The following is a 17,355-nucleotide window of genomic DNA, read 5'->3' on the forward strand; positions in this document are numbered from 1 at the left end:
TTAAGACCCCAGGCCAAAATGGGGGAAACCCATTTTATTTTTATTTTTGACATCAGCAAGACAAAAATAATGATTTTCCCAGATTTTTTTTTAAAGGTAAAATTTACCATTTTTTACCAGGATTGCGAATTTTTTTTTAGTCTGGACGGAATTTTTAAAAATAATGATCCTAATTTTTAATAGGAATATTCAACTCATACCATATTGTATTATGTCCTTTACCATATTAATAATATACATTTGTATTAGCATGCATGCTAGGGCCAAGGAAACATTACCCTGAAGGGCACCAACAGCCTGCAAGAGGCAGAGGTGGTCCTTTTTTGGGAACTGCCACCCTATCCTGTCTGGAATTTAGCTTTTTTAAAGATACCCTCAGGGGCGTTGCTAAATTTTTAGGTGCTGCCACTCTGCATTTATTTTATCTGAACTATTAGGAACCCCTACCCCATGCCAACTGCTTTTAATATGTCCCTTTTTGCCTGGCCTTTGCAGAGTTTGGGCACATTATGAAGATTAAATTAATTTTTTTAGCCCGTACGTAATGGCTGGGGACAACTTTTTGCAGTGAGGTTTTATTGTTGAGACGTTTGCTACAATAACCTTTTTAGAGTGTGGGTTGATTATTAATTACTCTTTTACATTGCTTTGAACTACATATGCCCTGAGCAAATTGATAACAGGTGGTTTTAGAATTTATATTTTTATACCTTTTATTTTGTGTTATTTTGGGCTGCAAGTTAATAATTATTTTATTAAGGCATTATTTAATTAAACTTTTTTTATTATGAATTTTTTCAGAACCTGGGGCCTTTAAAGTGTAGGGCAAGGAACTTTCCATTCCCCCTTTTGTTGTTACTACTTGTAGTTTTGCCTCCCTCAGACCTTTTTGACCAGCGTTTGGGGTTGAAAGCGATTGTTTCAGCCTAAAATGAACTGGCTTTCCCCCTGGAACTGTCTGCTTAGGGATTTCACTCCACAAGTGAATGCACTTGGGCTTACTACAATTAAACAACAGCCTGTCAGTTCCCCCCCAGCAACAACTGAACCCACCTGCATAGCCTCCAATTCCAAATCTGCTCCCCCACTAGCCTCTAGTGCATACATGAGGATGGTGCTGTTGCCACTGAAGTGGTAGGGATTCTCATAGTCGCCAGCATAGACCATTTGTAACTCAAACCATGATACATAGCCAGTTCTTATTCATTCCCATGTGTAGCGGGGTGGCTACTCCGCTCCTAAAATAGAAGGGGTTAAAAGCAGCCCTGGAGAGGGCTGAGGCTGGGGGTGGCTGATTGGGGAAGCAGCCGCAGCTGGGCCACGCCCCAATCAGGCCCCAGCTGGCCTGTATAAAAAGGCTGTGAGCCAGAGGCCTAAGGAGTCTTTCTCCAAGCTGGGAGAGAGCAGGGCCTGCCTGACATGGTACTGATGGTGGTGCAGTGTTGGGCGGGGATATAAAGGGAAGGGTAAACCCCTTTAAAATCCCTCCTGGCCAAAGAAAAAAATCCTCTCACCTGTAAAGGGTTAAGAAGCTAAAGGTAACCTCACTGGTACCTGACCAAAATGACCAATGAGGAGACAAGATACTTTCAAAAGTTGGGAGGAGGGAGAGAAACAAAGGGTCTGGTCTGTCTGTCTATATGCTGCTTTGTCGGGGATAGACCAGGAATGGAGTCTTAGAACTTTTAGTAAGTAATCTAGCTAGGTATGCGTTAAGATTATGATTTCTTTAAATGGCTGAGAAAAGAATTGTGCTGAATAGAATAACTATTTCTGTCTGTGTATCTTTTTATAACTTAACATTTTGCCTAGAGGGGTTCTCTATGTTTTGAATCTAATTACCCTGTAAGGTATCTACCATCCTGATTTTACAGGGGGGATTTCTTTATTTCTATTTTTATTAAAAGTCTCTTTGTAAGAAAACTGAATGCTTTTCCATTGTTCTCAGATCCAAGGGTTTGGGTCTGTGGTCACCTATGCAAATTGGTGAGGCTTTTTATCCAACATTTCCCAGGAAAGGGGGGGTGCAAGTGTTGGGAGGGTTGTTCATTGTTCTTAAGATCCAAGGGTCTGGGTCTATAGTCACCTAGGCAAATTGGTGAGGCTTTTTACTAAACCTTGTCCAGGAAGTGGGGTGCAAGGTTTTGGGAAGTATTTTGGGGGGAAAGACGTTTCCAAACAGCTCTTCCCCAGTAACCAGTATTTGTTTGGTGGTGGTAGCGGCCAATCCAAGGACAAAGGGTGGAATATTTTGTACCTTGGGGAAGTTTTGACCTAAGCTGCTAAAGATAAGCTTAGGAGGGTTTTCATGCAGGTCCCCACATCTGTACCCTAGCATTCAGAGTGGGGAAGGAACCTTGACAAGGTGAATCCCCTATTTTACCTTACTGGAAAGTTAGGAGGCATATGCCACAAGGCGGAGCACTGTAGCATGGTTCTCTCTTAGTACAGCTTCCATCCCCCTCTCAGTAGTTGCCAGTTGCAGCACAAATGGCTGTCCCACCCAGGGATATGCTAAATCTGGAACCTGAACCAAGGCCTGTTTTAACTGGACCATGGCTTCCTGCTGTAGAGGGCCCCAGTTTCATTGTATCCCCCTTTTTAATAATTTATGCAGCATGGTTGCCTTTTTTAAAAAAAGTCCTTGTTAATTTCTCCCAACATTTTATTCATACCCAGAAAGGATTTAAGAGCAATTACATTTGTGGGAGTCTGGAGTTTAAGAATCAGCTCCACTCTTTGTTGGTCAGGGGAATGCCTCTTCTTTCCCAGAGTTACTCCAAGTTAATTTACTTGGTGGGAGCACAATTGGGCTTTTGGGGGGCTTACAAAAAATTCAAAAAGTTTAAAGTTTGGGGTTGAATATAACACCTTGTTCAATACCTTTAGATTTTTTTCCTCGTGTAAGTGCAACCAGGATATTATTTACACAGGAAATTACACTATCCTTTTTAGGCATTCCATTCTACATCTTGATTACATGGACATGACAAATAATAGGGGCACTCTTCCAGTCCATGGGGACACTGGCAAAACACAACTTGAAAGGTAAAAGCAAATATGTAATAGCTGCTCTGATGTAAAGGGATAGCAAAGAAAGCATTGGCCAAATCCAAAACTGAAAACCACTGGGCCCCTCCTACAATGGAGGTCATCACCTCCTGATGCTTAGCCACTACAAAGGCCATTGGTAGTATCACCCGATTAAGGGGGCGGAAATCAACTACCAGCCTCCAAGTTCTGCCATCACTTTTAAGGACCAGCCAAAAGACAACATCATTGGGGCTTGACTGTTCCACTAAAATCTTGTGGAGGTGGATTACCAGGAGCACTGGGAGAGCTCTCGCCCAGCACTCACGTGCGATGACACTCACACTTCGGAGTGCTCCCGTGACAGCGCTTTGAAGTTTCCAGTGTAGCCATGCTCTTATTTTTCCTTTGGCTTGTACCTTAGGAGACATTTTTAAAATTTCCACCACCAGGTATTAGGGGCTCTGACTCAACTCTTGAAGCCTGTCTCCTTTCTCTTTCCTTTCTTCCCCTTTGGCCCTCGCCTTCCTTTAGAGTCTTCTTTGGGAGGGCTATTGCTTTCATGGGGTTGCTTTATGCAGAGCCACAGCTCCCCTTATGGCCATGAAAATAAATGGCAATCTTTGGACCTGATTTTTTTGTTGTTGTTAATTTACTACTTTTTTAACAACTATTTTTAAGGCAGTAACTAGAATCAGTAGCAGAGTTAACATTCCTATTGCTTAGCAATCACATTTTCAAGGACAATAAAATACTTCCAGTTGTGGCATTAACCCTTAACTTATAAAACAAAACACACAAACGCAAAAGGAAAAAGCAGTGGCTAGGGTAGGGGAGAGTGAATGGGGGGTGGGTTCATGGAGAAAGAAAAAGCGGAAGAGGGAGGTAGGGTTATGGAGAAAGAAGAAGCGGAAGGGGGAGGGACAGTTGTGGAGAAAGAAGAAGCCGGGGGTGTGTGTGTGTGTGTAAAGAATGACTTAGGAACGAAGAGAAACCTAAGCCAGGAAAAACTTTAAAATATAGCTGTCAAGGTTCCTTCCCTACTCTGAACTCTAGGGTACAGATGTGGGGACCTGCATGAAAACCTCCTAAGCTTACTTTTACCAGCTTAGGTTAAAACTTCCCCAAGGTACAAACTATTTTACCTTTTGCCCTTGGACTTACGCTGCCACCACCAAATGTTTAACCGGTTACTGGAAAGAGTTGTTTGGAGAAGTCTTTCCCCCCAAAATCCTCACCAAAACCTTTCACCCCCCTTTCTGGGGAAGATTTGATAAAAATCCTCACCAATTTGCATAGGTGACCACAGACCCCAAACCCTTGGATCTTAAGAACAATGAAAAAGCATTCACTTTCTTAAAAGAAGAATTTTAATAGAAGAAAAAGTAAAAAGAATCACCTCTGTAAAATCAGGATGGTAAATACCTTACAGGGTAATTAGATTCAAAACATAAGGTTTTACCTAGAGGGGTTCTCTAAGTTACAAAAAGACAAAAAAACAGGAATATCCATTCCATTCAGCACAGCTTATTTTCTCAGCCGTTTAAAGAAATCATAATCTAACACATATCTAGCTAGATTACTTACTAAGTTCTAAGACTCCATTCCTGTTCTGTCCCTAGCAAAAGTATCACTCAGACAGACCCAGACCCTTTGTTTCTCCCCCTCCAGCTTTGAAAGTATCTGGTCTCCTCATTGGTCATTTTGGTCAGGTGCCAGCGAGGTTATCTTAGCTTCTTAACCCTTTACAGGTGAAAGGGTTTTTCCTCTGGCCAGGTGGGATTTTAAAGGTGTTTACCGTTCCCTTTATATTTATGACAACAGGAAACAACAAAAAGTGGGGCTCCGTGAGCCAAAGCATCTGGGAACGTGTATCCTTACCCCTATCCTGGATCCGAGAGGAGATTGGCTGTTGCCACCACATCTGCCAGAGTTGAGACCAGGGGTGCCAGCTATCCTTGCAGGCCATCCCAAGTCCGTGTTGTGGTTTAACAGGCTAACTGATTTCCCTGCTGCCCTGACCTGCTCAGGGGAGAAGGACCTGATCTGTACCCATTCTTCCCCTCCTTGGTTTATTATAGAAGCTATGGGCAGGGGCTTCTGCAACTCTTCCAGTGTTTCAAGCAAAGGACCAAATGGGGACTGCTCAGAAGGACCCAAGGGAAAAGGAAGCTCTTGGGGATCATCCCTCTCATAATCATAATAGAAAGCATACAAGTCAGGGTCCTTCTCACACCCATCCTCAGACTGTTCGTATATAGGTTTGTTTGTCAGCCTGGGATAGAATTTTGGGTTTGACCTTTGATACTCTTATATCCTTACTAATATGTGTGAACAAAGACACTGTGTGCGTTGCTTCTGTCTGGCCAGATGGGTTTGCTAGCATAATGGGAAGAGGTAAGGAATTGAGCAGTTAAAGTGTTACAGGGCATGGTGGCAATGTAATATATGAGCACACTTTTAAGATTGCCTCAAGCCCTATCTCAAGGCAAGGCCAAACAACCAGTAGTGAGGGGCAAAGGGGAATTGGGGGGGGGGGGGAATAAAACACTAAAAGACCAAAGAAATGCCTGTCCCAAGCACAACCTCACCCCTCCCTTGGGATACAAAAGAGGTGGGAAGAAGACCCCAAACCCACAACCCCACAAAACGGAACATGACTATAAATTATAAGGGGTGGGACTGTAGGCATGCATTTCAGGTATATTTGGGCCTGCTAAGAAGGAGGAGGTGGGAATGGGGACACAGGCAAGGCTCTGTGGTGTCAGAACTGGGAAGGGGGACCTGGGGTAAACGCTCAGCAGCGTCAGAGCGGGGAACAGAACACAGGGGAACAGACTCTGCCCGTGTGTAAAGCTAAGGACATGCTTGCTTGGAACCCCAATAAACATTGCATTGCCTGCACTTTGGACTTCTAGTCTTCTGCTTTCTGTCTGCGTTACAAGGACCATGGGAGGGGACGAAAGGAAAGCCCCCTAACACAAACTACGACTTCTCTAACCACTGCCACTATTCACTTCTGCTCTCCCAACATGGGTTTGAGAGCACAACTTTGTCTTTTACATTCCCATGATCTGCCTGGGTCTTATCCTGGGATTCCTTCAGTAAGGCTCTAACCCGGCTTCTATCAGTCTGCTTTTTTAATCCAAATACCCCCTGCTCCAATCTGTCACTCTCTCATTGTCACACACCTGCATCTACACTGCTACTATATTTGCTGTCTGAGTCAGGTTTGTTGCCCGGAGGATGTCTAACTCACTACTTTCTTTTCTATCTCAATTTTATTTTTCTTAAAGGCAGAAGTAGAAGAGTTAAACTGATTTATCTCTTTCTCTGCTACCATGGTTACCATCTGCTTACAGAGCTACAGGAACGCCCTGGGTACAGTGAAGACTCCAGGCTTCCAAAGACCATTATCATGCTCATATATATCATCAGCTTGATAATAGTGACCGTAATATAGTTAAATTTAATATCCCTGTGGCAGGAAAAACACCACAGTGGCCCAACACTCTAGCATTTAATTTCAGAAAGGGGAACGATACAAAAATGAGGTTAGTTAAACAGAAATTAAAGGGTACAGTGCCAAAAGTGAAATCTCTGCAAGCTGCATGGAAACTTTTTAAAGACACCATAATAGAGGCTTAACTTAAATGCATACCCCAAATTAAAAAACATAGTAAGAGAAGCAAAAAAGAGCCACCGTGGCTAAACAACAAAGTAAAAGAAGCAGTGAGAGGCAAAAAGGCATCCTTTAAAAAGTGGAAGTTAAATCCTACTGAGAAGAATAGAAAGGAGCATAAGCACCGGCAAATGAAGTGTAAAAATACCATTAGGAAGGCCAAAAAAGAATTTGAAGAACAATTAGCCAAAGACTCAAAAAGTAATCAGAAGCAGGAAGCCTGCTAAACAACCAGTGGGGCTACTGGATGATCGAGGTGCTAAAGGAGCACTCAAGGACAATAAGGCCATTGCGAAGAAACTAAATGAATTCTTTGCATAGGTCTTCAAAGCTGAGGATGTGAGGGAGATTCCCAAACCTGAGCCATTCTTTTTAGGTGACAGATCTGAGGAACTGTCCCAGATTGTTCCAAAACCTCCTCTAATGATACCTCAGATTGATAAATTAAACAGCAATAAATCACCAGGATCAGATGGTATTCACCCAAGAGGTCTGAAGACACTCAAATGCGAAATTGCAAAACTACTAACTGTAGTCTGTAACCTAACATTTAAATAAGCTTCTGTACCAGATGACTGGAGGATAGCTAATGTGACGCCAATTTTTAAAAAGGACTCCAGAGGTGATACTGGCAATTACAGGCGTGTAAGCCTGACTTCAGTACCAGGCAAATTGATTGAAACTATAATAAAGAATAATATTGTCAGACATATAGATGAACATAATTTGTTGAGGAAGAGTCAACATGGTTTTAGTAAAGGGAAATCATGCCTTACCAATCCACTAGAATTCTTTGAGGGGGTCAACAAGCATGTGGACCAAAGGGATCCAGTGGATATAGTGTACTTAGATTTTGAGAGAGCCTTTGACAAGGTCCCTCACAAAAGGCTCTTACGCAAAGTAAGCTGCCACGGGATAAGAGGGAAGGTTCTCTCATGGATTAGTAACTGGTTAAAAGATAGGCAACAAAGGGTAGGTATAAATGATCAGTTTTCAGCATGGAGAGAAGTAAATAGTGGTGTCCCCCAGGGGTCTGTCTTGGGACCAGTCCTATTCAGCATATTCATAAAGGATCTGGGAAAAGGGGGAAACTGTGAAATGGCAAAATTTGCAGATAATACAAAATTACTAAAGATAGTTAAGACCCAGGCAGACTGTGAAGAGTTACAAAAGGATCTCTCAAACCTGGGTGACTGGGCAATGAAATGGCCGATGAAATATAATGTTGTTAATTGAAAAGTAATGCACATTGGAAAGCATACTCTCAACTATACTTATAAAATGATGGGGTCTAAATAAGCTGTTACCACTCAAGAAAGAGATCTTCTAGTCATTGTGGATAGTTCTCTGAAAATATCCACTCAATGTGCAATGGCAGTCAAAAAAGTGAACAGAATGCTGGGAATAATGAAGAAAGGGATAGATAATAGGACAGAAAATATCATGTTGCCTCTATATAAATCCTTGGTACACCCACATCTTGAATACGGTGTGCAGATGTGCTCGCCCCATCTCAAAAAAGATATATTGGAATTGGAAAAGGTTCAGAAAAGGGCAACAAAAATGATTGGGGAAGGGAACAGCTTCCATATGAGGAGAGATTAATAAGACTGGGACTTTTCCAAGACTGGGCTTGGAAAAGAGACTGCTAAGGGGAGATATGATTGAGGGCTATAAAATCATGACTGGTGTAGAGAATAGATAAGGAAGTGTTGTTTACTTCTCATAATACAAGAACTAGGGGTCACCAAATGAAAATTAATAGGCAGCAGGTTTAAAACAAATAAAAGGAAGTATTTCTTCACACAATGCACAGTCAACCTGTGGAACTCCTTGCCAGAGGATGTTGTGAAGGCCAAGGCCAAGACCATAACAGGGTTAAAAAAAGAACTAGATATGTTCATGGAGGATAGGTCCATCAATGGCTATTAGCCAGGATGGGCAGGAATGGTGTCCCTAGCCTCTGTTTGCCAGAAGCCGGGAATGAGCAACGGGATGGATCATTTGATGATTACCTGTTCTGTTTATTCCCTCTGGGGCACCTTGCACTGGCCACTGTCGGAAGACAGGATACTGCGCTAAATGGACCTTTGGTCTGACCCAATAGGGCCGTTCTTATGTTCTTATCAGTCAAGCTGTTTCCCAAAACCATGCCCAATGGTTCTTTCTTTCCAGATGTTCCCTTTCCTTCTGACATAATTTCTCACTCGACCAGGTCACCAGCCTCAACCCTGAGTCCCAGTAACGAAATTTATAAGTAAATTGACTTGTGGACTAGGACATGGGGAAATTACAGGCTTCTACCCTGCCACGCCATCCTCCCTTCTTGCACAGCAAATCGTTTATACCAGTTGTCCTCGCCTCTCCACGTCTCCTGGCAACTGGCTCACTAAATCTGTTACCATGCGGTGTTAGGAACAAATCAATGGGGACATAGCTCCTGTGTCTGATAAATGATTGGTATAAACAAGAGTGCTTTTACCTAAAACTACTTTTTAATGGGGTTTCAAGCAGACACACACACACAGACACTGTCGAAGTAAGTTCAGTGCATCCCAAACATTTATATTTACCCAAAGTTTGAAATGGTTTTGAGGAATCAGCAACCAGTCTTCTGTCCAGGGGCCCTCCTTCTGTCCAGTTGCTGAGGAGTTTAGGTGCCAGAATCTTACTGAAAGAAAAGCTTTCTCTGACTGCTCCAAAGTTTATTATTTGCCTAATTTTTTATAGTTAACTTAAGCAAAGCACATAACTCATAGTGACTCTTAGTGGGTCACCAATTTTCCTAATTTTAGCGAACTACTAATTTTTTATTAAAACATTTTTAGTTATAACAACAATAAAACTTATATATTAGGGACACTTAACCAAGGTTGACTGTCCAAACATTCCTTTTATTTTTATGGTATATTAATTTTTTTGTTTAATGTATTTCATTCTAATTAGCAAAACTCCAAACAAGGAGCTTTTAACCTTGCCTTTCAGAACCTAAAATTATCTCTAGCTATGTAGTATTTGGTTTTCAGCTAGCAATAGCTAAACACAGAAAAATGATTAACTGCAGTAATATCGCATTCTGGGATACATACAGTAATGTCAAATTCTGAGGTTACACATTGACCTGGATAGGAAAGCCTGACAGGCTAGGTGGACAGTCCGTAGCTCCCTGATGTTGATATATAGAGACTGGTCCTTTGAGAACCATAAACTCTGAGTTTGGAGGGGACCCAGATGAGCCTCCCACTCCAGGGCAGATGCATCCATCACCAATATCAGCAAAGGTTTAGGGCGAACAAAGGGAATGCCTGCACATACACTGACTGGGTCTGTCCACCAATCTAGAGAATACTTAAGAGGGCACATTCAGGACTGAGTTCACATGGTGACAACTTGGCAAAAAAACCAGAAGACAGTCAACTTTAAAGATTCCTCAGATGCATTCTCGCATACCTATGAATATGCAAAAAGCCATACGCCCCCAGAGCCTAATGCAGTTTTGAGCTCTTGTGACTGGGTGAGCCTTGAGATCTGCGACAAGAGATCAAATTGTTTGGAACTTTGTGTCTAGAAGGAAAGCTCTTGAATAGAATCCAGTACTGCTCCTATAAAATCTGTCTTCTAAACTGGACAAAAGAGAGATTTCTATAAATTGATCAGTAGACCCAGAGCTTCAAACGTTGACTGGATGAGAGAGACACTGAACAATAACTGAGTCCTTGACCAGCTTCTTACACTAGCCAGTCATCCAGATAAAGATAAACTTGAACTCAGCCTCCTCAAGAAAGCAGCGATCACTGTCATACGGTGAAAACCCGAGAAGTTGCTGACAGGCCAAAGGGCAGCATGGTGAAGGGCTAATGAGAGTGCTTCACTACAAATCTGAGATACATTCTGTGACCTTGATAAATTGCCACACGAAAATAGACATCTTTTAAGTTGAGGGCAGCATTCCAACCTCCAGGATCCAAAGAGGGAATAATGGAAACCAGGGTGATCATGCAAAACTTTTATCTTTGTGAGATATCTGTTCAGCTGGCACAGATCTAAAATTGGTCAAGACCTCCCTTTGCTTTTGGGATTAGGAAATAATAATAATAAACCTCTTCCCTCTTGAGACAGTGCAGAATGTCCTCTATGGTTCCTACACAAAGGAGAGAATGAAGCTCCTGGGGGAGAAGTTCCTTGTGAGAGTGGTCCCTGAAGAGGAACAGGCAGGGAAGGGCAGAAACAAACTGGAGGGTATATCCCACTTCCACAGTGCTTAAGACCCATCGGTCTGAAGTAATCCAGGACTATGCACTGAGGAAGTGGGAAAGATGGCTTACAAACATGAGGGAGACGGAATCTAGCATCCTGGAAAGTGGGGTGATGTCCTCAACCAAGTTATCAAAATATCTGTTTAGCACCACCTGGCTGTTTAGATGGAGCAGGCGTTGATGCAGATGCAGAAGGAGGAAGTGGTTTATTATAACCTCTACTTTTCTTTCTTTGCAGGTCCTAACAAGGAGCAGGGGCAGAGTAACAGTGGGTCTGCTGCAGGTAAAAATGTTTCCTAGACAGGGCTGGAATATACAACCCCAAAGACTTTAAAGTTGCCCTACAATCCTTCACCCATGGAGCTTGGAGTCTGTTTCCACCAAAAAAATGAATACTCTACAAAAGGCAGGTCTTGTATTGTTTGTTGGACCTCTTGTGCAAGCCCCAGGGCCTGCAGCCAAGAGCTCTTGTGCATGGAAACTGCAGAGGCCATGATGATCCTAGGAGCTGAATCTGCTGCATCTAGTCTAGCCTAGAGGGAAGTTCTCGCTCCAGATTTCCACTCATCATATAAAGAGGAGAACTCTACTCTAGCATCCTCCAGCAATATGTCCCTAAACTTTAACATGGACTTGCAAACATTATAATCATAACATCCCAAAAGAGCCTGTTGGCTGGCAATTCTGAGTTGTAACCCCACATTAGAATAAACTTTTCTACCAAATAAATCTAGCTTCTCAGATCTTTGATTTGGGGGTTCGCCCTGGAACTCCCTTTCATTCGCTGCTAACAGCAAAGGAGGGCGTGAGATGCCTCCTAAGGAAACTGCCTCATCAGGAAAAGAAGAGGATGAAGCCAGCCTAGGCTGAGGCTATTCCTCCTCTGCTAGCTGTCAAGCAGGGCCCTCCTGAACCATCTTTTCCTGCTCAGAAATGGGCCTGGTACCAGGGTCAGGAACAGGTGGTACCTAGAAAGTAGACTTCCCATGCTTCTCTGAGGTCACAGAGCAGGAACACCTCATGTATGACCTAGAAATCAGGGGGGATCCTCATGGGTTCCAACAGGGCCACTGGACCAATAGCAGAGGCAGCTCTACCGATTTTGCTGCCCCAAGCAGTCACCACCGAATTGCCACTGCCACAACAGCGGCAGAAGTGCCACCGAATTGCTGCTTCCCCCGCCCCCACAAACGCAGTGGAGGTGCCGCCCAAAAGCTGCCGCAGCGGGAAGAGCGGTGGAGCTGCCGCCAAACTGCCACTGAGGGACACGGACTGCCACCCCGTTCTGAATGCCGCCCCAAGCACTGGCCTGGAAAGCTGGTGCCTGGAGCTGGCCCTGACCAGTAGGAAGACCCAGTGACTCCCTGACCACATGCCTGATCCTCTTCCAGCTGGAGGATTTCAAAGAAACCTAGGGAAGTAACACCTAAGTGGGGAGTAGTGTGACTGGCTCCAAGGCTGGGAAATGTAAGAGCCAATCTTCAAATCAGAGGAGTACAAACCACCTTCTGCTGATCAACGGGGAGCTGCTCCTGATGGTGCCAGAAACCAATGCCCAGTCAGTGAAGAGTGGAGAGCAGCCAACGCTGCAGGCATCCCATTCAACAGTACCAACGGGCGTGAAGTTTGAGACACTGGAGATTGTTGCAGTACCAACTACTGCACCAACAATACTGGTGACCCTCTGGGATCATCCCATTCAACTGTACCTGGGGCGTGATCTCCTGCAGTGCCAGGGACACCATCACAGATAGGCTCCGCAGATCTCTGCCACAAACACCTCTGATGCGGTGGATGCCAAGATGGTCTCGGGACACTGTGGTACTGTGGTCAAGTCCAGGTGCCTCTTCAGGACCTGGACTTGACATTATTTGCCTCAGGGCTGGAGTCAACATTGGTGATTTTGGAGCTACCAGAGAAGAGTGCTTGGATTTTGGCTGCACTCTACTCTCATCCCTCTGCTTAGAGAATTTTGATGCCAGAGACCTTCCTCTCCCAGTTGTCTGTTTAGAGGTCTTACGCCTCTTTTTAGATACTGGAGAGGGTGAGCAGTGCCAGGAAGGGTAAATGAAAATAAAGGAGTATATTTGCACAGATAAAATGTATATCTGTATTTGGCACAACATTTATTAGACTAGTTTTCAAGACCACTGCCTTATATCCAAAGTCTGTTTCCCAATATGGTAAAGAAATACATAGTTCAACACATGTTACATTTGCTTTATGTAGAAGGTCTGGAGTGTGATCAGCACTTTCTACAGACATCTGTCTACACAGAATTTTCAAATCTGTGTCCGAATAGTGTGGTAACTCAAAAGCACAGCTGAAATCAGTTTAAATGCAACTATGTATTATAACCTGAAAAAAAATGTTTACAATTAAGTTAAAGTCACTGGAGTAGTTCTGAGGGAAAAAAGGAAAAATAAAAGACTAAGTGCATGAGCAACAGCAGTAATACAGGAAGTGGCTCAGGTGAGCCTCAGACTGCAACCATGTAATTCACAGCCTGCACAAAGCATTTAGTTTATCTAATAAATAAAATTGGAAGAGAAGGGGCTCTGGGTAATTCCCTAGAAATAGAAAAGTCTATTCTAATCTTACCTTTGAGTCATATGCTGACTGTTTTATTACTTCAGGTGCCATCCAGAATGGAGTTCCCACAAAAGTATTTCTCTTTATCTGTGTATCTGTTAGTTGTCCTGCTACTCCGAAGTCTGCTAATTTTACCTCTCCTTGTTCAGATAGCAAAACATTGGCAGCTAGCAAAGAAAAAAAGGCAGTTTAAAAGTTTACATTTTTGATGTTTCAAAGGTTTTCCTTATCTCTACTGTTTGAACATTTAACCAAAACTATTTTAAAAAAATGATTAAATAACTTACCCTTAATATCTCTATGGATTTTCTTTTCTGAATGCAAGTAATCGAGTCCTTTAAGTATCTCTCTTAATATTGTAGCAATCTGGATTTCATCGAGACAGCCAGGCTCTAACTAGGAGAAACACGCAAAAAATATTTGTAAATACCTGTAAACTACAAATGAGATGACACAGAAACAGTAGGAAAAAATAAACAGTAGGAAAAAATGCCATATGTGCTTGTGAATAAGTAAAAGTAGTTAACAATGTTTTATGTTTTATTGCTTTTGATGCTAATTTTCTCTCTCCTTCATTCATAGTGTAATCACCTGCTCCTTCTTCTCTCCCTCTCCTTCTCCCCCTGCCCCTGTTGTGCATAAATCTGCTCACCCAGGGGAAAGAGTTACCTGCATTCTAATAAATTGAGATGTTCAAGTGTTCAATTCCTAGTCACAACAGCAGGTGGCAATTTTCAAGTTTTGCTACTTCCTTTTTGCTGTCCAACCCCCACTACCGGACCAAATATGGGTGTATGGCATGAGGATTTAACAGGGATAAGAAATAGAGGACAGCCTGGCAACACAGAGCTGACTAGGAGGTAAGGTATGAGAGCAATGAAAATGAGATCAGCAGAGCACTAGGTGAGCAGCAGGGCAAACTGGGGCCAAGCTGGTAAGGAAGAGCGTGTCCATCGAGCCCAAACTACCTGGGGATCCAAGCCAGAGTGGGAGACCTAGACACAAGAGGAAACCAGGCTTGGCAGGAGATTTGACCACACTGGAGACAGCCTGGTGCCTTATTATACATCAGAGTGAGAAAAGGGAAGGGAAGAGGGGACAAAAATTTAGGACAGTATGGTGGTGGTGACCAGGAAGATATTTGTCATTCAGGCTGTCAGTCTACTTCCCATCTTAAAAATAGGGATGTAAAAGTTTAACCAGCTAACTGATGAGCCCAGTCTTATTGGTTTCAGTTAATGACTAAAACTCATCTGCCCCCCATGCTTGGGGTCCTGGCTGCTGGCCCCACACCTGGGATCCTGGTGGCCGGGATCCCACACCCAGGGTAGGAACCCAGGTGCGGGGAGGCAGCGGAGCCCCATGTAAAACGTGGGAGTCCTCCCCCACACACCACCCCTAGTTCCCCGCCTTTGTGAACTCCTTAATGGTTAACCATTTAACCGATAGAATTTTAATCGGTTAAATGGTTACTATTTTTAAACCCTAATTACATCCCCACTTAAAAAAACAAAAACAAAAAAATCCCAAATGAAATTAGAAATTTGGAATGATTTCATATGTTCATTGTAAAACAAATAAAAAACCTTAAAACGCACAAAAACCGTGTATGTGAGAGGATTCTTTTCCCCCCTTTTACACTTTCAGTGGTCTACAGACACAGTATTACCTTATAGCATGCATGCAGTGGGTTTTTCAAGTCATATATAAAACAACAAATAGTAAGTGTAAATGAAAGAAGAGCTACCCATTGCTCCCTTATGCAACCTCCCCTCAAATTTTTCACTGATACATTTTGCTTTCATCTACATTATTTGCAGTTAGTAAAAAACCAACATTTTTGTGGCAAAATATCACTGCCCAACTGCCATAATATAAAGGGAAGGGTCACCACCTTTCTATATACAATGCTATAAAATCCCTCCTGGCCAGAGGCAAAATCCTTTCACCTGTAAAGGGTTAAGAAGCTAAGGTAACCTCGCTGGCACCTGACCCAAAATGACCAATGAGGGAACAAGTTACTTTCAAATCTGGAGCAGGGGGAAAGTTTTTGTCTGTCTGTGTGATACCTTTGCCGGGAACAGATCAAGGATGCAAACCTTCCAACTCCTGTAAAGTTAGTAAGTAATCTAGCTAGAAAATGAGTTAGATTTTCTTTTGTTTAATGGCTTGTAAAATTTGCTGTGCTGGAGGGAATGTGTATTTCTGGTTTTGTGTCTTTTTGTAACTTAAGGTTTTGCCTAGAGGGATTCTCTACGTTTTGAATCAGATTACCCTGTAAAGTATTTACCATCCTGATTTTACAGAGGTGATTCTTTTACTTTTTCTTCTATTAAAATTCTTCTTTTAAGAAAGTGAACGCTTTTTCATTGTTCTTAAGATCCAAGGGTTTGGGTCTGTGTTCATCTGTACCAATTGGTGAGGATATTATTATCAAGCCTTCCCCGGGAAAGGGGGTATAGGGCTTGGGGGGATATTTTGGGGGAAGACATCTCCAAGTGGGCTCTTTCCCTGTTCTTTTTTTAAATCACTTGGTGGTGGCAGCATACTGTTCAAGGACAAGGCAAAGTTTGTACCTTGGGGAAGTTTTTAACCTAAGCTGGTAAGAATAAGCTTAGAGGGTCTTTCATGCAGGTCCCCACATCTGTACCCTACAGTTCAGAGTGGGGAAGGAATCTTGACACCAACCAGCTCTAATATTTCTAAACTGCATTTTTAAAATATCCATATTTGTAGCAGTAAACATGCAACAACCTGCAGTTTTCAGAAAGCTTTGCTTTCCCTGTTGAATGTTCAAGTAAAATGCCAAATTGGGTCTATCAATATCAAGAACAAAATTTCGCTAAGTTCAAAGAATTCATAGAAACATATGGCTAGAGGGGACCTCTTGAGGTCATCTATACCATCCTCCCCTATGCTGAGGCAAGGGATACCTAAACCATCCCTGACAGGTATTCTTCCAACCTACAACCTTGCTTGGCAACTTATTCCAATACTTAATTATCCTTATACTTAGAAAGTTGTTTCTAGTATCTAAGCTAAACTTCCCTTGCTGCAGATTAAGTTGATTACTTCTTGTCCTACCTTCAGTGGACATGGAAAACTAATTTGTACTCATGAATGAGATAGATGTATTGAATTAATGAAACTTGAAATGCTAATAAAAATAAGGCTAAAGTCAAAAATGTATTTTATTCATTTGTCAATTGCAGTTTACTTTTAAGTATTTATGATACCTTTAAATGCACTACTAAATGTACTTTAGTATATATTACATAATTACATTTGAGTAATACAAGATATCATAACAGCATCAGATATTACAATTTTAGAAAATAAGACTGGGCATACTGGGTCAGACCAATGGTCCATTTAGCCCAGTATCCTGTCTTCCGACAGTGGCCAACGCCAGGTGTTTCAAAGGGAATGAACAGAACAGGCAATCATCGAGTGATCCATCCAGGCGTCCACAGCTTCTGGCAAACAAAGGCTAGGGACACTCAGGGCATGGTGTTGCGTCCCTGCCCATCCCAGTTAATAGCTATTGATGGACCTATCCTCCATGAATTTACCTACTTCTTTTTTTAACCTTGTTATAATTTTGGCCTTCACAACATCCTGTGGCAGCAAGTTCCAAAGACTGAGTGTGTCTTATTGAAGAAGTACTTCCTTTTGTTTGTTTTAAATCCACTGCCTATTAATTTCATTGGGTGACCCATAGCTCTTGTTTTATGTGAAGGAGTAGATAACATTTCCTTATTCACTTTCTCTATACCAGTCAAGATCTTATAGATC

The 17,355-nt window shown here is 42.5% G+C and overlaps 1 protein-coding gene across 6 annotated transcripts in view; it reads right to left on the bottom strand.

Annotated features, from left to right (window-relative positions):
* STK24 (serine/threonine kinase 24) overlaps positions 1 to 17,355 on the bottom strand; it is a 136,166-nt gene that overhangs the window by 35,236 nt on the left and 83,575 nt on the right. For all 6 annotated transcript variants that reach the window (XM_073348324.2, XM_073348314.2, XM_073348276.2 and 3 more), the window contains exons 4-5: positions 13,848 to 13,956; positions 13,570 to 13,727 (exon numbers count right to left, since the gene is read on the bottom strand). In XM_073348324.2, coding sequence (XP_073204425.1) covers positions 13,570 to 13,727; positions 13,848 to 13,956 — 267 coding nt within the window. The remainder of the gene's footprint in view (positions 1 to 13,569; positions 13,728 to 13,847; positions 13,957 to 17,355) is intronic.

Source organism: Lepidochelys kempii, chromosome 1, assembly GCF_965140285.1.
Source record: "Lepidochelys kempii isolate rLepKem1 chromosome 1, rLepKem1.hap1, whole genome shotgun sequence".
Taxonomy (NCBI): domain Eukaryota; kingdom Metazoa; phylum Chordata; order Testudines; family Cheloniidae; genus Lepidochelys; species Lepidochelys kempii.